General features: G+C 37.1%; 1 protein-coding gene across 2 annotated transcripts in view; it reads left to right on the top strand.

Moving 5' to 3' along the window:
* The window catches only part of GABRB3 (gamma-aminobutyric acid type A receptor subunit beta3), a 228,883-nt gene extending 225,305 nt beyond the window's left edge, over positions 1–3,578 (top strand). The window contains exon 9 of one of the 2 annotated variants that reach the window (XM_045901866.1): positions 3,147–3,578. In XM_045901866.1, the coding sequence (XP_045757822.1) occupies positions 3,147–3,488 (342 nt within the window). In that variant the 3' untranslated portion in view covers positions 3,489–3,578. The remainder of the gene's footprint in view (positions 1–3,146) is intronic. The other variant, XM_045901867.1, reaches the window with a different exon arrangement.
* Positions 3,579–21,296: the final 17,718 nt, after the last annotated feature.

The following is a 21,296-nucleotide window of genomic DNA, read 5'->3' as shown; positions in this document are numbered from 1 at the left end:
AACCATTCCAGGGCAAGAAAACAAAAAGAATAGATATGGAATACATGTTCCAAATTCTTACAAAGGTCTAACATTCCTGGTACTGTTGAGACACAAGGCCCATTTGAGTTTTTCCCTCTACTGGATTAAAAAACAAAAACAAAACGCAGAACTCTAATATTCTGTCAGTGCTCTGTCCCTAGCCCCAAGAATGGGTCTCCGTGAAGGGCCTTCTCCCCAGTATCTGGATGTCTTCTTGGTCCATTTGCATTTCCCAGCACCCACAGGCTTGCTGTCCTCCATTCTAAGAAGACCATAGGTCTTCACGGTCTCCCCACTATGGCACGGCTGGCCCGACAGTTCAGAGGCAGCATCACTGAGGAGAACCAAGCACAGCCCAGGCTAACATGTGCTGGCTGCCGCTATCCCACCCCCCTGCACTCTGCATGGGTGGTGTGAGTGTTTCTGCAGAGAGCTCAGGAAAGGCCAAGAGGTCAGGTGGGAGCAGATGGCAGGCAACTCTCTCTCCATCCCTTTCCCACCTTCTTCACTGAGAAGATGTAGAAATGAGTGGTGATGGCAGAGCGCCTCTGCCACGTGGACACAGCACGTGTTGGGAGTGCTGGGATTTGCTGCAGTGGCAAGAGGGGAGCCTTGCTCACAGCCTCTCGGCATTTCTCCTTCAGACTGCGCTAAAGGAAATGGGAGTGCGGTGCATTCCAGCAGTGGTCCCTCTCCCTTACTTCCTCCTCTCAAATGCATCTATTACTCTTCACTCTGCAGCTTGGGTTGTAGTTCAGAAGAATGTCACTTTTCTCTAGAAATCACTGTTACCTTTTACTACCTGGAAGGTAAAGTTGAAATTCCTTAATGCAATATACAGAAACCCTTACTGGCTTGACTCTAATGTGCATTCCTGTTCATCAGGGGGGTGTATTTTCTTAATATAAAATGTTAGGAAGATGGTAATGACAGCGATAAGAAAGACCATCGTCCCATCAACTGTGAGCTTAGCATGTGCCAGGATCTATTCTCTCCAAAGTCCCACTCAGCTAGTTTGCCTTTCTCAAAACAGTTCAGTCATTTTTCAAGCCTTTGCTTGTGATGGTTTTTTTTCTGCTTTTTGCTGAAAAATGTCTACTCATTCTTTGAGGCCCAATTCAAATGCATTTCTCCTCTGAAATCTTCCCTCTTTCCTCCTGTAGTAGTTTTGATTGCTATCACAACAAATTACCACAAATGTAGCCACTTAAAACAGCACCCAGTTCTGTTGGTCAGAAGTCCAGTGCAGTGGGGCTCAGCTGGGTTCTCTGCTGAGAGTCTCAGGTTGCTGAAATCAGGGTGTCTGTGTGGCTGTGTTCCCTTCTGCAGGCTCTGGGGATAGATCTATCTCCAGACTGATTCAGATTGTTGACCACAGTTTCTTCTGATTGTAGGGCTGAGACCCCTGTTCCCTCCTGGCTATCAGGTGGAGCCAGTCTTTGCTCCTAGAGGCTGTCCCATTTCTTCCTATGCTTTATCTGCAGTGCCCTCTATCAATAGAGAATCCAGTTTTTCTCACACTGCAAATCCCTCTGCTCTCACCTTCTGCTGCACCTCTCTTTCCCTCTTGCTTCCAGCTGGAGAATATCCTATACTTTTGAGGGCTTATGTAATTAGATTAGGCCCACCTGAATAATCCAGGCTAATCTCCCTAATTGTAAGGTTCATAAGCTTAAATATGTTTGCAGTGTCCCTTTTGCAATGTTTGCAATGCCCCTTTTGCACGTAAGGCAACATACTCACAGATCTGGGGAGTAAGGGGTGATATCCTGATGACCACACCTCTCCTTCCCCAAGCATAATGGAATGGTACTCCCAAATCATGGGGTAGACATCTCAGAGTCTGTTTTGGTGCCTTTGTACCAGAGCCTGAGTGGCCCCCAGATGTTTGCAGCCCTTCCTGTGTCTGGGCTACCTTGGTGTCTAAGAGTCATCCCACCTGTGGTCTTGGCTCTGCTCAGAGGTCTGCACAGGCACCTGCCTCTTCTTAGTTGGGAATCTTCTCTGCACACCTCACCTCCTTCATATCTAGCACAATACCTTTAATGAAACTAAGAAGTATACAGAAGATGGGAACACACAAATTAATATGTATTAATAAATTATTCCTCCACAAAATAACTAATTTTGTGAAAGTTTCATGGAAGAAGCCATAGACACTTAATCTAGTTCTACAAGAAAGGGTAGGCTTTCCACAGACAAAGATAGGACAAGGAAGATGGCCCTTTAGCAAAGGAATGAAGATGAGTGGGATAACATAAAGCATGCTGGAGAGCAGTGAGACCCAGGGGAATGTGGAATGGGCCACGTGGCCCTGAGAGGTGTTGGCATTGCTCAGAGTGGGGATTACAGACCACTTAGAAAGGACTCCATTGGGGACCCCTAGCCTCAGGTATGCTCCGTGGAAATTTCATGGCGGACGAACAAATAAACAAATGGACCATCGACATCACCATGAAAGGTCTGAAGCTGTATTTAGCACAAAATAAAATGTTATTTTAAAGTTTGGCTCCAATGTGGGAGGGGACTTTAGTCTATCTTAAATATAGCCCTTAAAAAGGAGGCCTCCTGCCAGGACCAGGATTGGGCAAGGAGATCATACTTGGGTAGGAGTCTGTATCTACCCCCATCAAAGTCATCAGGAGTGTCCATTCATCACAGGAGTATTTGCTTGTTTGTCCACGGTAGTGTGAATATTTTTGTATAGTCAGAAAAGGGGACAAGCAGACTCTAAAGAAGATGAGAAAGTATGGTTTTCATCCAGTGTCCAGTTATGAAAAATGGTTAAAATACATAAATCAACATCTTGAAAGGAATTTGTACTTTAATTTTGTCTTCAGTAAGGACTTGTATCCATAATAGGAAATGTCAATTTAAAAAAGCCTGCTTTATTTAATCTAATCTCCTATGTGAGAATTTCTAAATTGAGGAAATAAAATCTCTAAACTGTAGTTAAGCCTTCAGAATGACATCTTCCACGAAAACCGTGCTGGGTTTGATGGATGTGCAGTTTCTCATAATGTATGTGACATGATTGCATGGTATAAGTCTGTGCTGGGTTTGTATATGAAAAGTAGATTTACTGGCATGCTAGGTGCCTAACGATGTGTATTTTCTTCAATTAGGTGGATGCTCATGGAAATATTCTCTTAACATCACTGGAGGTTCACAATGAAATGAATGAGGTCACGGGCAGTGTTGGTGATACCAGGAATTCAGCAAGACCCTTTGACAACTCAGGAATCCAGTACAGGAAACAGAGCATGCCTAGGGAAGGGCATGGGCGACACATGGGGGACAGAAGCATCCCGCACAAGAAGACCCATCTACGGAGGAGGTCTTCACAGCTCAAAATTAAAATCCCTGATCTAACCGATGTGAATGCCATAGACAGATGGTCCAGGATCGTGTTTCCATTCACTTTTTCTCTTTTCAACTTAGTTTACTGGCTGTACTATGTTAACTGAGTGACTGTACTTGATTTTTCAAAGACTTCATTTAACACTGAGCGAAATATTACTCTGCCTGTCAAGTTTTTATACCTGTACACACACACAGACACACACACGCAGACACACATATATACATACGCAATTGTATATATATGTGAACTTTCTCAGCATATATATAAAATACACGTGTATATGAGGATGTATGTGTATATGTTTATACACACAGGTTTAAGTACCCATGTGTATGCCAAACAAATACACATACATATATACATTTTGCAGCTATGGACAATTTAACACAGGATGCATATTAAAGAAAGTCATAGTTTTTTCTTTTTTAATTGAAAGGGACAAGCATCGTCTAAATATTATGCCTTGAGAATGAGGGCGTGAAACACAATATCATCCCAAAATGTGTTTTTTATTATCATAAGTTAGATGTTTTAGTTTAAAAATCAGAAAGAAACTCTTAGTTAATCTTCAAAAACTCATACAGTGATACTGCTAGTTTGAAATGAGTCACACGCTTCATATCCTTTCTGTTTACTAAGCGAAGGCTTTTCAGCTTTTTTGGTGATGGGGTTTACTTTCATCGGGCTTACTTTTTCTGTACTGGTTTAGTGGATGAAGTGAGCCACTGGTGTGTGCTCACCTGTTGTCTTAAACATAGATAGATCCCATGTTGATGTCTGAACGCCCATCTTTTGAAAACCCATCAGGAATGGATGGCATCTCATTGTAAGTACTCTGTTGTACAGTGTATTCTTTTGTTCACGTGGAGTGGATCCAGCTTACCTGTCATGCAGGAACACAGTGGCATGTTTTGGCAATGTTTAGTTGACATTTCAATCACTGAAAATGTGCTCCACATCTCGTATGGATTTCTAGGCCTGATATCTAACAGAAAGCATAGACGTCTCAGGTTATTTGTTACTCTAAGGTAAAACCATCTAGGATGATTTTCCCCCTTGTCTTTACATTATCAATCACTCTTATAACATTGTATGTTAATATAAAATATATTTGCATAATATGCATATATATGTATATTTACCAAAATTTTCTTTCTTAATGCTTGCTATCATGGCAGCATGCAATGTCATATTTTCCTTTACGTGATGTAACTACTTTCTGTTACCTAGAATTAAGATTGAAGCTTAAAACACTTCTACTGTTCAATTTCAGAAACCAAGAAACATCTTCATACCTTTATTTCTGTATCTGACATATTTCATAAGCACATCCAACTACTCCTAGTCTAACTAGGATGCTGCAGGAACATGACCAGTACACACCACACATCACCCAGTGACCCATGACCGTTCTCTTGAGGCAAAGGAGAGCAACCTGACAACAAACACACTCACTTTTGGTTCCTTCTGATCCACAGCCTCATCAGTATTTGGACTTTTTAAAGCTCGTAGAAACAAGACAAGGTGCACCGGTTTCATAGACGCAACCTTAACTTACTATTTAGATGAGATCTTTCTAAAGAAAAAAAAGAGATGATATATTTTTTGTAAACAATATTTCTATCACAGGCCTCCATAAACTGAAATGACTACAGTTGTGCAAACAGATGTCACAGTGAAGTTAAGCACTTGGAGAAAAAAAAAAGCAAAACATTCAGGAAAGAACTACTAAATTAATATTTTATCCCAACATGCCACATATGCCTCACCCTCTCTGTTCTGTCCTAAACCAATGACCAAAATCTCATCCAGTACTCTACTAGCTGGCACTAGTTTTCTCCGCATAGATAGAGACACCACCTTCCCTGAGGATGCATGTGGTGTGGGCTATCAGCATAAGCTGACCACTACTTGATTTTTCTTTGGCGGCCATAACAACCTTTAATTTGTGGGAGTCTGTCACAGTTTAAGACCCACTGTCAGGTAAAACATAGCCCACAAAATCTCATGCCAGAAGCAATGACCAGTTTTATACCCTTTCCCCTCCTTCATTCCGACCTTTCTTTAACATCTTCTTCCACCCGCTGCTCTCTGGTTTTATTTTTATCTGGAGACTAGCCAGTGGTCTTGGGCTTTTCTCTGGCAATTTTTTTTTTCCCCATGGGTAACAATGAAGGATCCTAAAAGTTAAACAGATTGGGAAGAACCTTGTAAGTGGCCTTATCATTGTTAACATGTTAAAGAAAAAAAAAAGACATTTGTGAAGACCTTATCCCTTTCAATACTTCAGGTATCTTTTTCTGTATCCAGTGATTCAAGGAGTGAGCTCCACATGCAGAAGAGGGACCCCAAAATGCAAATGAACATGGACAAAAGTAGTCAATGATCGATTTAAGTGTACAATTTATACTATTCAGAACTGTGACATTAATTCTTTCTGGGAGAAAAATGATTCAAAACATTTTTTGATGCATAGTTGAGGTACCCAACTATCAAAGGCAGAGACCCTATGGGGCTCAGAAGAGCTGCAGTCTACTTACCAAGGTTTTCTGGATATAAATTTGCATGGTATAGTCATAATAGCTTTTGAGCTTTTTATATGCATTTGGCACCAAGACTGGGATCCACAACTTTGTAGACACTGCGATGAAATTAACATAATAGCTATACTATAAATAGTGTTTGTAACTACACACATACATACACACACATACACACACACAAATACATAACGTATATTCTGTAAAAAAAAACAACTTTTTAAGATTCTTGGGTATGTGTTTGCTTTACTCCATTTCAGAAGAAAATTACTTTTCTTCTAATAAAATTATTTTATAGCTTCTCCATTTTTAAAAGTTGTGAGAAGTATTGAGAAGCAGAACTCTGTGCTGACAGAAGAGAGTTGAGTTTGGTTCTCTGTTCTGTTACAATGACCTCTCATTACTCCACAGTAGTTACTGGAGCCAGTGAGAGAGCCGTATTGATGAATTCTGAACCCGGACCTCTGACATTAATGTGAGGTGGCTGTTACCCACGTCCAGACATCTTGAGTAAGGAGAGAAAATTTGATTTTGGAATATAATGATATTTCTTTCTCAACAACTGAACGTAATAAAAAGTTAACTTTCTATGTAGTCCTGTCTTTCCAAAATGCTTCACAGGGGCTCAAAATGTACAGAAGAATCTTGCTCTGACAGTTTGTTATTACCCATATTCAGATATACTTGAGACAACTCAAGAGCCCTACTACATAAATCCCTACAGAGAAAGACTGATAAGGCTTGAGTAATCTTTAAAACAAGTGTTATTCTTGTTCACCGACCCCAGGACTGTAGAGGGGTTTCACTGTCTATACCATGAGACATTCACTTCCCCACTGAATCATAAATGAACTAGAAAGTATGTCATGATAATATCCCTGTTAGGTTTGAAGATTACATGTGCATCTGCAATATCATGTGTTTTTAATGCCAGGACCCAGAACTTTTGACATATTCAGTCATTCAGATTAAAGGCACTTTTCCCCTGTGCAGCTTTGGAATTAACATTTTCACCCAGGAGATATCTCAGAGGTGATGCCACACATGTTTGGGACTGGTTTTAAGGAGACAGGCACATTGCAGCTGTAGGTGTTCATTTTCAGCATCTAGTAGATAACCCCATTGGTGTTAGTCCCACAATGGTGTGTTTGATAAAAGAGAATATGTCTAACTTTGAATCTCCTGGCTTGAAATTATAAACCATCTCATAATTCTTACTTAATGCTCCACCTGAAAACAAGTCCATATTTCTGGCCATTTTTATGTAAGCAAAACCGAACAATTGGTGAAATACTTTGTTACTCATGGAATTGACTCTGGCTCTCATCTTATGTGAGCCATTGGTCAGAGTAACATTGAATTGTGGGGCAAAGAGCTGCCCAGGTGGATTAAATTTTCCCAGGACACTAGCTAGTGTGCCTTGGATCGATTACCTCTTCTACTGCATTGAAAGGTGCCATGTTTTCCAAAATACTCAATTCCCAACATGTGAGTAAACAGTGACCTCCCAGAGAGTGGCTCACGTAACATGCTTCTCCCTAGGGTGAGCCCCCCATAAACATGTTTTATCATTCTTGTCTCATATTTCTACTTCACAAGTCAGTAAGTGTGTTCAAGGTAAGTACGGATTATTCTAGTAGGAATAGGCGATTGCTGTCATGATCAATTCCCATGTTGATTTCATTTCATTGTAAAGATAAATTAAAACCCAATTTTGCTTAAGCACATTGATGTAATTTTTTGGTATTATTTGACATGAAAAAACAGCAAAATTGAGTGATAGATACAATATGAAACTTGTTGATGAATGAATTCAAATTTATTAAAAAAGAACTAACTGACTTAAATATGAAGACTGATTTTTTTTTTTTTCTTCCTTGGGTATCTTTTGGTGAAATGGTGTGCTTATTTTAATTCCAGGTATTTTTAGATGCACATGCCCATTTAGGTTACTCGGAAAGTCAGAGGAAATAAGGTCAAAGCTGAGTGCATGCAAGAACAACTGAACCATGATATTTCTTTAAAAATCATGATTTATTCTGAACTTCAAAAGAGACCTAGACACACAGATCCAGCCTGTGTTTAAAGAGAGTAATATTTTTATATGAAAGACCAGGGGAAAAACCTACCAATAATCTCTGGCACAGGTGGCATTTATTGGTCCTTACTGTTTAAGCTTCTTTTAGTACTAAAAGGCAATTTCCCTTGTTTCCTCTCCAGTGAGAAAGTAACAAGCAATGTCTATGAATAAATTGAATGAATGAATGAATGAACTGAATGAATGAATGAATGAATTCAGATCCTCAGACATCTCAAGCCAGATAGAACTTTTATTGAGAAATATATCTGTAGGCTCCCAGAAAAGCTGCTGGCTCACCTGCAAACACCTTAAAAGGAAAATCCCCACTGTGGTTGTCAGTCTTACAAAATGTCCTCAGCCAATTAGTAGACCCTCAAATTTATCTACTGTAAGCAAAATAATACAAATTCTTTAGTAATTCTTTATAAGGCCTGTAACATTCTTTTCATCATATGTTTTTACATCCCTGATCTACTTTGGGACACTGACTTGGACATATTTCACACTAATGCTTCATCTAAGACTAGAACATCACTATGGGGACATTTCTCGCCTACTCCATGAGGCTGTAACACTATTCATTCAGATGACAAGTTTAAATTACCAGTAACTTCAGAAAAAAAAAAAAAGGATTTTCATAATTTTGACTGAGTTTCTTAAGTGTTCTTTCAAAAGCAACCCACTTTTGATTAACCAAAAAAGCCTCACTAAATGCAGAGCACAGTTGTGCCCAGAGAGCCTCTATCCAGAATCTACTCAGTCCTATGTCCCCAGGGCTACTATGGCCCCTGTACACATTTGGCACCATTTTACAATTCTTGCCTACCTCTTTTTTTTTTTTTTAAGGTTTATTTATTTGAGAGATAGAGTGTGTGTGGGCAGAGGGAGAAGGGAGGCAGACGCCCTGCTGAGCAGGGAGCCTGAGACAGGGGACTCAATCTCATGACCCTGAGATCATGACCTGAGCCAAAACCAGGAGTCAACAGATACTCAACCAACTGAGCCACCCAGGCGACCCTCACTTATCTCCTTTTTATCAGCTTCTAAAGGGCAAGAATTGCCAACTCTCCTTTGAATGGGAAAAATCCTTCGGGAAAGATTGACTCTTTGGCAAATAGGACATTGAGCCCCGATAGGACTAAATCAGCAATGGTATTGATTGAGGCACTGCTGGTATTAGAGTGACTCACACTCTATGGTTTTATTTTTTACATAAACAGGTTCCATTTAGAATCCATGAGCAAGCAATGCAGAGGGTACTTGTAAGCAAAATGCAGTTCACTGAAATGGTGTGGAGTGCGTATGAATGTATGTGTGCGTCTTAAGACCAAATAGGAAATGAGTTAGTGGCCTTGGTAACCAGATGATCCTAAGAAAAATATCTTTATAACTGAAATCTCCATTTCCGATCCCCAGGTTTTTAAGTATTTCTCTTGACTCCATTTTTTTAGATAAATATGTCAACACCCCTACTTTTCATGAGTTTCTCTTTCTCCTTTCTCACCCCACCCCCATCTCCTGTGACCTGTAACTGTGGTTTTATATTACCAGGGTCCAACACATTTGCATTCTGCCTACAGTCATAAAATTATATTTTACTATTTAATATTATGTTTATAGATTGATTCTAAACAAAAACTAATGAAACAACCCGTGTTATTGAGCTATATTTGGCACAGTTCAATGTTTAATACTTCATTTGAAGGCGTAAAGATAAATCTTAGAAGAAGAAAAAAAAAAAAACAAATACAGTAGCTAATAGTTTTTGACTGCAAAATGGGTTCATCTGATGCATAAGCAAAGAGGGGTCCTGGCCATTATTACTGCATTGTGGAGATTGAAAACTGTCTCATTCAGAACAGTAGCTACTTTCCAGCCTTTAGGATTTTACTTATAAATTAATTCTAAAATTTTAAAAACAATGAAAAATATTATCAAGTATATAAATATTCAAAGCAAAGCTGGGCAGCTTGTTCTGACTTCTTTGTGCAGTATCTCAACCTTGGGCTATTTGAGGAAGAATCTTCCTAAGGTCCAGATAAAATGAATTACTTTTTCCTACACTACTTCATTTGAGCCAAATCATACAACATATATGTTTCATCAAGTCCCTCCCAATCACCCACAAACACCCATTCTGGAGATTCCAATTTGCATTCTTTTTTCTTAATAAGGAAGGAATGGTGTACTTTCTTGACCTTGTACCTAACATTATTCACCACCTTAGTCATTAAATTTATTGTTTGTTATCCTTTCTATTTTTCTTCATAAAAATATTTTTCTTAGTATTAACTGACTCCCATACAAATTAGGACTGCTTACCTTTTGGACCTGCTGCAAAATTCTCATCCTATGATTTCTTTCCATTGAACTCCTGGATTAGTTCCACCATTTTTTAAAATAGCCCAGGTCTTCTCTTTCTAGGTTTTATTTCTCATTTTGCCAAAGTTAATCCTCTGGAAATGTCCAAAAAATGAGTATGGCACAGAAGGTTTCTGAAGCTTTACATATCTGAATTCTTTCTTTGGTCTTTTTTGTTTACTTGGTAGTTAGCTTGGTATTGATGTGGATTCAAAGCAATCTCCCTAGAACTTTGAAATCATTGTATAATTATATTTTATCATCCAGTTATACTGATAACAAGTTTGATGTCAGTTGATTCTTATTTACTTATAGAGACTCACCCCTAACTTCTCAACCCACCCAGGATTAAGGAAGGTTTTATGACATCTTTCTAGCATTTCATAAAGATATATTTAGTACGAGTCTTTTTTGTTCATTGTGTTGTGGATTCTGAGTGCAACTCTGGATCTAAAGATCTATATCTCTTAGCTCTAAACACTTTTCTTATATTTCTTATATTACTTTTTAAGAAAATGTCCTGTGCCTTTCTTCATATGCTCCTACTAGTCATGTTTTGCACTCAACAGTTCTATGCTTAACGTATAACACATAACATTTCCTATTGTAGTTTTGTGTCTGTTAGTTGTGTGTCAAAGTCAAAGAAATTGACTTTAATAATTCTATTTCATTTTCTAAATAGCTTTTTTTAAGTGTAAATGACATACAAAATTGCACATATTTAAAATGTGTAATTTGATCAGTTTTGACATATATGAAACTGTTATCACAATCAACATCATCACAACCAAAATTTTACTTGTGACACTTTGTAATATCTCCACCCCACTCTAGACACCCATTCCTGTCTCAAGCAACAAGTAATGTGCTTTCAAGAACTGATGCACTAGAGATTAGTATGTATTTTCTAAAATTTTATACAAGTGAAATAGTATGCACTCCTTTTCCTCTAACTTCTTTTACTCAGTATAATCACTCTGAGATTCATTCATGTTTTTTCATGTATCAATACTTCACTACTTGTTATTGTTGAATTGTGTTCCATTGTTATGGATATCCACAATTTGTCTATCCATTCACCTCTTGACAGACATTTGGATTGTTTCCAGTTTTTGGCTCTTGTATATAAAGTTGCTATGAACATCCAGTATGTTTTTGCACAGAAGTATGCTTTCATTTTTCCTGGGTAAATACCTAAGAATGAAATAGTTGGATGGTGGTATATGTTTAACTTTTAATGAAACTGCCAAACTGTTTTCCAAAGTTGTTTTGCCATTTACATTTCACCAGTTGATAGTACTAGTTCTCCATATATTCTCCAACATTTGGTACAGTCTTTCTAATTTTAGCCATTCTAATATTTATATGGTGGTATTTCCTTTTGGTTTTAATTTGCATTTCCTTATTGGCTAATGATATTGAGCATCTTTCCATGTATTTTGTTGCCATCTGTTTCTCATTAAAAAAAAAGTCTGTTTAAAACTTCTGTCCATTTTTAATTGGTTTGTTTTTTTATTATGTTTTCAGAGTTCTTTACATAGTGATACATTTCAGATACAAATTCTTTATCAGACATATGCTTTATAACTTTTTTCTCCCTGTCCATGGTTTACCTTTTCATTCTCTTAACAGTTTTTTCAGAAAGCATAAGTTTTAAATTTTGATGAAGTCCAATTTATCTACCTTTTTTCTTTTATGGGTTATGTATTTGGTATTTCTAAGAAATCTTTCCCTAATCATAAGTCACAAAGATTTTTTTTAAGTTTTCTTCTAGAAGTTTTATATTACAGCTAGGCTTAAGATACATTTTGGGTTAATTTGTACATCTTTTTTTTTGAGTTTATCCCTATTATTTCATATTTTTGGATGTTATTTGAGATCTACTTTTTTTTATTTCAATGTTTGATTGTTTGTTGCTAGTAAGTGGAAATGCAACTGATTTTTGTATATTGGTCTTTGTCTTAGTTCAGTCTGCTCTATTTTCTTGACTCTGAGAATAGTAAAGGTTTTCTTGGATCCCCAAAGTATTTATTTAACACTAATTTTATTTTTTGTTTATTGCAGTGTGTTTTTATTTGCTTGTTTGTTTATTTTCATGCCAATGGTTTCTTTCTAAGACTGACGGTCTTTTGTGAGGTATTTTGTGAGATGGGTTTTCTCAGGGTTTCTTTGTATCACAGATCTTGTGTGGTTCTCTTTTACAACCAGGTTTTCCTATAAATATAAAGACTAAATTAGAGGTCTGAATGTTTCTGGGATGTTAGCAGAAATGTTGTATTTTAGAGTGAGCAAACAGACAGCTAACTGACCTAAATGCTGGGACCACCAGTGCCAGAACAAAAAGAAAATAGAGGTATTTTCTGGGCTACTTCTCCCCCCTCCAGGAGGCTAGTTCTTCATTATATTTTAATGTCTCTATTAAAAGTGTTTGTGACGAATTTTTTCTTGTTGCTTATTTGTTTCTTTTATTTTGGCAATAAAATTCACAGTACATGGGGTTAGAGGGAAGAGGATAGAGCGGCAGTGAGGGTGGAGTTCTAATGGGATTGGTTGTCCCAAACGCAGATTCCAGTAACCCTTCAATTTTTTGGACATCTCTTTTCGTACTGCTAACATCATTTATGTTAACTGTATAGCAAGTAAAATCTATTTACTTTATGATCTTTAGAAGAAAAAAATTTACAGACCCTTGTTTTAAATGTTTTAGGTGAATGAGAAGCAAATGGTTTGGAACCCAGCTTTTTATTTAAAATCACATTCTGGTCTTAGGTCCCAAAAGGCTTTTGTCCTCAAACAATTGTTCTTATCTTCACTATTATGGGCTGAACAAGTAAAATTTTCCAGTATACTACATCGAGTTAGCAGAGGATTTCTTTTTCCATCAAACCCTGTATCTGGTCATAGCTTTCACCTACTTCACTTATGACTCCTTAGCTCATTTTTGGATCCTTTAGTTTAACAGTAGGGCTTAGTATAAAAATTCAAATTTTATATTTTCAAATAAGCCAAGCAAAAATTATTTAGCTTTACTCCTTCAGAATTGAAATGATCTTATTGAGCTACATGAGGATAAATAATTGCTGGACTTACCACATTGATAATTCCTTACTCTCAAAAGAATAAGCCTCTCAAAAGAAGGAGAAAAAAACTATTTCTGCAGGATACACTATGTTGGGTTATTTACAAGCTTTATGTACATTATCTTCATAGAAAAATAATATTATTTCTTTAAATAGTAAATAAATCTGAGTTAAAGGGAAACAAATGTCCTGTTTCCAAGCCCCATCCATTAAAAATAACAATGATTATTTATGGAGATTTATCACAAGACATCAACTTTTACTCTGAGTATGGCTCTGGTGATTATAAAGCTGACTATCTCCAATAGTAAGAATTGAGTTTGAATACAGAAAGATCAATGAAACCAAAAACTCTTTGATAAGATTGACAAATTTGACAAAATTTTAACCAAATTTACCAAGAAAAAGAGAGTAAGATTACTTAAATTACTAGAATCAGAAGTTAAATAGAGGACATTACTACCAATCTTATAGAAATAAAAAGGATTATAAAGGAAAACTGTTAATAATGTATGCCAATAAATTAGAAAACTTAGATAAAATGGACACATTTGTAGAAAAACATAAACTACCAAGCCTACTCAAGAAGAAATATACATTCTGAAAAAACCTATAACAAATGAAGTGATTGATAGTAATTTTAAAAATTACAAAGGAAATTCCAAATCCAAATGGCTTCACAGTTGAATTTTACCAAACACTTAAAAAAATAATACCAAATCTTCAAAAGCTCTTCCAAAAAATAGAAGAGAACACTTTCCAAGCTATTTTATAAGTCCATTATTACCCTTCTACCAAAACCAGGCAAAGATATCATAAGAAGTGAGTACTATAGACCAATGTCTCTTATGAATGTAAATGTAAAAATCCTCAAGAAAATTCCAGCAAACTAAACCCAGAAACATGTAAAAGAAATTACACACCATAACCAAGTGGAATTTACCCCAGAAATTCAAGGTTGGTTTAACATTCAAAAATGAATTAATTCAGTATATCATATCAATAGAATAACATGCAAAAGACTGAAGTTGGACCCTTATATCATATACAAAATTAACTCAAAATGATCAAAGATCTAAATGTAAGAGCTAAAACTGTAAAATTCTTAGAAGAAAACACAGGGATAAATTTCATGACCCTGGATTTGGCAAAGTATTCTTAGATTTGACATTAAAAACACAAATGATAAAAGAAAAAATGGAATAACTGGATATTATCAAACTTAAATGTTTTTGTACCTCAAAGAATATCATCAAGAAAGTGAACAGACAACCCATAGAATGCAGAAAATATTTACAAATCATGCATCTAAAAGGACTTGTATCTGGAATATATCAATCATAAAAAACAACTCAAAGGATCTGAAAAGACAGTTCTCCAAGGAAAAAATAGAAATGGCCAATAAGCACATTAATCATCAGGGAAATGCAAACCAAAATCACTTTGAGATACCACTTCACACCCACCAGGATGATCAAAAAGTCAAATAACAACAAGTGTTGGCCAGAATGTGGAGAATTTGGAAATTGTCTCATATACTACTGGTGAGAATGTAAAATGGTGCTTCCATTTGGGAAAACTGTCTGAGTCTGGCAGTTCCTCAAATAAATAAACATAGAGTTACAGTTTGATACAGCAATTCCACTCTAGGTAAATGAAAACATGTTTATAGTAGCATTATTTATATTTATAGTAGCATTATACATAATATCCAAAACGTAGAAATGACCCAAATTCCAACAATGGATGAATGAATAAACAAAATGCAGGATATCCATACAATGGAATATTATTTGACTGATATGTGCTACAACGTGGATGAACCTTGAAAACATTATGGTAAGTTAAAGGACCCAGTCACAAAAGACCACATACTCTATGATTCTGTTCATATGAAAGTCTAGAATAAGGAAATCTACATACAGAGAAAATTGATTATTTGCTCCTCAGGGCTGGGGTTGGTACATAACAGGGTAATAGCTAAAGTGTATGGGATTTCTTCTTGAGGTAATGAAAATATAAATTTGACTATGGTGATGGTTGCACATATCTGTGAATATACTCAAAACTTTTGAATTGTACACTTTAAATGGGTGAGTTACATGATATGTTACTTATATCTCAATAAAGCTGCTAAAAATTGAGTTTGGTTGGTAACAAAAAAAATTAAAGTAAAATAACAGTGGTTTGAATAAGATATGCTCAATTTTTATCACATTCAAAAGATCTGGAAGTAGTCATTCCAGAGTATGTATGTCAGTCCAAAGTTTCAGAGACCCAGGCTCCTTTTGTCCTATTGTTACCAAGATTATCTCATGGTCTACTGGCTGCTGGACTCGCAGCTATAACATCTGACTTTTAAACAACAGGAAGGTGAAAAGGGGAACAAAAGTTCAAGCCTATCCTCTTTTAATGACACAACTCACTACTGTACATACCATAAGCTAGTTACATGGCTATACCTATATGAAAGTGAGAACAAGCACTGTAATTTTTATTCCAGCAAAATGGAAGAACAACAGTTATAAGTGAACATCAGCCATCTCTGTCATGTTAACAGAATAAATCTTTAATCAGGATAGCCATAAAAAATGTAATGATATTGGGGCGCCTGGGTGGCTCAGTCGGTTGAGCAACCAACTCAATTTTGTCTCAGTCATGAACTCAGGGTCATGAGATTCAGCCCCACGTCAGGTTCCATGCTTAGTGGCGAGTCTGCTTGAGATTCTCTCTCTCCCTCTCCCTCTGGACCCCACTCCCACTTATGCTCTATCTCTCTCTAAAATAAATAATTTTAAAAAAAAAAAATTTAATACTCTTACTAAAATATAAAATGACTTTCTTACTGAGGTGTGAGGTAGGGAGGGAGAGGAAGAGAGAATATTTAATTAAAAATATAAAAATAGTGAAATTTTGGGGTGCCTGGGTGGCTCAGTTAATTAAGTGTCTGCCTTCAGCTCAGGTCATGATCTTGGGGCCCTGGGATGGAGCCCCGCGAGGGGCTTACAAATAAATAAATTTTTTTTTTAAGATTTTATCTATTTATTTGACAGAGAGAGACACAGTGAGAGAGGGAACACAAGCAGGGGGAGTGGGAGAGGGAGAAGCAAGCTTCCTGCAGAACAGGGAGCCCGATGTGGGGCTCGATCCCAGGACCCTGGGATCATGACCTGAGCCAAACACAGATGCTTAATGACTGAGCCACGCAGGTGCTCCATAAATAAATAAAACTTAAAAAAAGATAGTGAAATTTTATATCAGAAACTCTGAGTGACACATATTCATTATAATCAACTATCGAAATAAAAGTTTTATAAACTACAGAGAAACAAGCATAAGCTTCAGGAAAGCAGCTGATTTCAAGGCAGCTCTGAAGTAATAGGAAGATAGATGAAGTTTGGTCTCTCCCCAAAGACAAGGCAATTAAGGTGCTGGAGTACAAACATTAAAAAAAAAAAAAAAAGGAGGCAAAAGCTCATTTAGATCAATTAAAAGTTGATGAAACATCTATTCCTTTTTTACCCTGTCTCTGCTGTCATGAAATAGAAACATACACTAAGGAAAGCGTTTCATAAGTGATGACATTTGGAAATAGAATCTATTTTATTACAAGATCTTGAGAGCCAAAATAAAGCATGTATTGGTGCATCAGAAAGGTGATTTAATCTACACTCCTTATGTTTGCCTGATTTTGAATATTAGCACAGAGTGTTGGAAAAATTTAGCAGTCATAGGTGTTTAGCTTGAATTCATAGTTCACATTGCAGGGTTGATATAGGCATCACTTTGTCAACTAATATAAATAACCCATGAGGAATAATTTAATATCCAGGAAAGGTGTTGATATTTAAGTGCAGTATCATTTTTAGTTGCATACGAAACAAAGTAAAACAATACATTTGTGTCTTCACACATATATTTTAAAATAACTATCATAATGAAAATAATCATAAACATTGTAAATGATGGCTTCTGGTAATGAAATTCTCAAAAATAGAAGGAACTCTTTCATAAAACCTATTTGCAAATGTATGGGAAAAGAAGATAAATAATGCACAGATATTAAAAGAAAGAACCAATTTCTCTAGCATTTCTTTAGCTCTAGAAAGATGTTACAAGAATTATGTCAGACTTTTGACGAACACAAAAGACCTGGACTCAATATCATTTCCTCGCTGTGTTACCTGGGAGAAGTTAATTAGTCCTTCTGAGCTTCATTTGTCTCTGGTACAGAATGGGAATAATCCCCATCTTGTAATAAGAGGTCATTGAAGTGCTTGCAATATAATAGATACTACCTTTCCTCACTCCAGTCTCCCTCTTTGCTCTTTTATAGAAATGTATCAAGATCATCAGTAGAATATAAGGCACAAGACAGTGGAAAAATCAGACAGCCCAGTCATGTAGGTCACAGACATTTATTTTTCCCTTAATTGGTTCCCAAATTGGTATTTGGTCTACAACTCGGTTGAGGACAACAGTTGATGGGAGATGCAGTGATTAAAGAGGCCTCTCAGCTGACATTGGTCCTAGAGTGTCAGCTCCACTTAACACAGGATATTTGTATTTCATAGCTTTTTGTCCCAGTCCTGGGTGCATACAGGTCTCCTAATGGGCTCCAGGAAGACCTTGGAGCTGAGCAGACTGGGTTTAAAGTAGAGAAGTCAGATTTCCTTCCTCTCCTGCCTGTTGGTTTGGGTGAGCTTTTCCAGGGCCTTTCCAGGCTTTCTTTTCTCTACATGGTGCTAACTACTACTATGGGACTAATAAGCACATTCAGATGGATGACTAATAATTTCTCTACCATCAGCTCTCATTTATCACAGCCAGATTATTTGAATTTCAAATTATCTCCAGAAAGCCTCCCTTTTGAATATTTATTGACATTTCAACAACTCTTCTTAATTAAGTACTTTATTGGAATGAACAAGATCTTTGTTTACTCTAGTCCAGCAGAAGCATGAAGAGTCAAAACAACATCATTACTGCTCTGTGGAAGATATCGAGAAGAACTTTGCCAAGAAATCTTTGTTCTGTTTTAGATTGGTTATTCATTCATCCAACTGGCATTGAGCGATGTGTAGAAGGCACACACTGCTGGATTCTGGGCATGTGTAAATGAAAAAAACACATTTGCTGACCTTAGGAATCTGAGAATCCCCTGGGGAAGACAGACATGAAAACACTGAATATATAGACAGAAATGTATCTCATGGAAGGCACAGTGGAGAATGGGAGGAGACATCTAAGTCAGCCTCACAGAATCAAAGATGGGTCAGAGGAAATGGTACTGGAGCTCAATCAAGTTTGGGTGGCTGTGAAACTGGATGAATGCCATGTGTAATGGCATTGCATTGTGACAGAGGAAAGATCAGTCCTTTGTTGCAAATGTGAGTTTTGTGAGTGGTGATGTAGTCCTTTTCCAGTAGAGGATGGGTTACAGAAGTCATACGCCCCTGGTGGTTTCACTCTTTAATGTAATATGTGAATTCTCAGAATATTAGAGGCTCCTGCCTTCATATTTTGATGTTAAATAAATCAAAACAATTTAATTGTATTCATGTATTTATTATTTCAGGTATTTCATTCTCTTAAGGACAGGTAGACTGCATGCACTGTCGTATCCCATTAGCATCCATTTGAATTGTTATGATGTGCAATTCTTATTCCAGGAGTTGGAGTTGTCTTCTGAGCAACCATGAAAATAGAGGCTCCATGTATTGAATAAAGAGCTGCATGTATTCAGTTTTTACATAAGTCATCTCATTAAACAATATACACTAGTAATTATTTAAGTTACGGTTATTTTCAAGTCTCTATAAAAGTATTGACAGCAGAAGAAAAATACTAAAAATGTGATTGTTTTTCTTTATACAAACTTTAGTTTCTTGAACAACAACAAAAAATTTGCCTTTTAATCAAGTCACTAAATCTATTTAGGTTTTGTATGATCTATAAATATACATTAATAAAAAATTATTTCCTTTGCATTCATTGACCATCACACTATGTAACTTTTGAGTTTGTTTCATGTTTTCAGTAATTAATAAATACAATTTTCATAATTTTTTATGATGAAAATGATTGAAGAATAAGTGTATATAAGGAGTAAACCATTTCATGAGGCATAGAGACATTGTCTAGATAAAATTCTGAAAGTCAGAGTAGCTTTGAGTGGTAACAGAATTTAAAGGCCATCTTTCCCTGCACCTACCCAGGGCAAGTCACTTTTCAAAAGCTGATCTGAGGGGCTCCTGGGTGGTTCAGTTGGTTCAGCTTCTGACTCTTGATTTCAGCTCAAGTCATGATCTCAGGATGGTGGAATCAAGCCCCCACATAAGGGCTCAGCAAGGAGTCTGCTTGTCCCTCTCCCCTCTCCTCTGCCCCTCCCCCAGCTTTTGCATGTGCACTCTCTCTTAAATAAATAAAATCTTTAATAAAAGAAAAAAAAAGCTGATTTGAACAAAAGAGTAGAAAAAAGCACCCCCCTGGGAGTGGAAGAAATGTCAGTGCGGACAGTGTTTATATGGAGTCTGTGAATCAGATGACATCATAACTTGCATATGGATGCTTTCCTTTGACTTTTTCTGGTCTCCCTCCCATTCGCTTCTCCAAATGTGGGATTGTAAATGGGAAGAGGATAATCGTGCATGCCACCATAGCCTGGATACATAAATGGTTCTCACTGACATTGGCAACTGGACAATGGGTAAATTACTTAATGCACATCCTCAGGACAAATATTAACATTGGAATCTTCGGTGACAAAAATGAAATCTGTTAAGCCAGAAAACAAAGATCAAATGCTACTATCTGATTTTGCTGACAATAAATAGAGACAGAATTTTCCCCTGGCTTTAAATGTTTTAAATGTTATTATTTTGTAATTATAATGTGATACCTAGATTCTATTTTAATTTATCTTGCACATAATTATCTAGTGCAAATGCTTTTCTTCAAACAGAAATTCATTTGATCAGCTCTGTGTTAGCAAGAAAGTACATTAGTGTCTGTTTATCAGTGAATATTAAGGAATAGGAATGCAAGTTTTGAAACAATGATGCAGCTCTGTGAAAATCACAGCCTTTATTTCTAGTTGCCTCAATTTCAGAATTAGTTAACGTAAAAAGAAGGGCCACAGAACAAAATGCAACAAAATCCCATAACAGATTGGGGTCATTTTCCTTTAAAGATATTCTTGATCTTATCTAAGGCTGGGTGTCCCTAGAAGCAGAGCCTGATACGGGAATTCAGGTTCCATTGATTTATTGGTGGTCTTCTCAAGTGAAAAGAAGTCTCAGCTCAGACTGGCTTCTGTCCCATTCCAGGGGGGTGATGTGCAGGACCACACGGGGGAAGGGCTGGCGTTTGCACCCATGTCAGTCACCGGGCCAGGTTTGGTTAAACATGCTTCCTCTTTAGAAGAGGGCAGGGGGCACCTGGGTGGCTCAGTGGTTAAGCGTCTGCCTTCGGCTCAGGTCATGATCCCAGGGTCCTGGGATCGAGTCCCACATCGGGCTCCCTGCTCAGCGGGGAGCCTGCTTCTCCCTTTCCCGCTCCCCCTGCTTGTGTTCCCTCTCTGTCAAATAAATAAATAAAATCTTAAAAAAAAAAAAAAAAGAAGAAGAGGGCAGTTCTCCAGAGAATAGACAACTGTGAGGGGCAATCGTTCCTGGTGTGTACCACACAACCAGCCCTCTAGCAATGACTCGGAAGCTACCTGCAGAAGCTAAAGGTAGGAAGCAAGTGGAATTCATGGAGAGATGTGCAGAGCAGCATCTGTAGATGGCAGCCATCTTTAAAGACAGTACTTTGTCAGTACTGGAGTATGAGATGCCCTCCCAGAGATG

The sequence above is a fragment of the Mirounga angustirostris genome, unplaced genomic scaffold (assembly GCF_029215605.1).
Source record: "Mirounga angustirostris isolate CCGP_5_RB_7025 unplaced genomic scaffold, mMirAng1.0.hap1 SCAF_9, whole genome shotgun sequence".
In the NCBI taxonomy this organism is placed as follows: domain Eukaryota; kingdom Metazoa; phylum Chordata; class Mammalia; order Carnivora; family Phocidae; genus Mirounga; species Mirounga angustirostris.
Note: the sequence above shows the minus strand (reverse complement) of the source record. Positions and strands in the feature narration are given on the sequence as shown.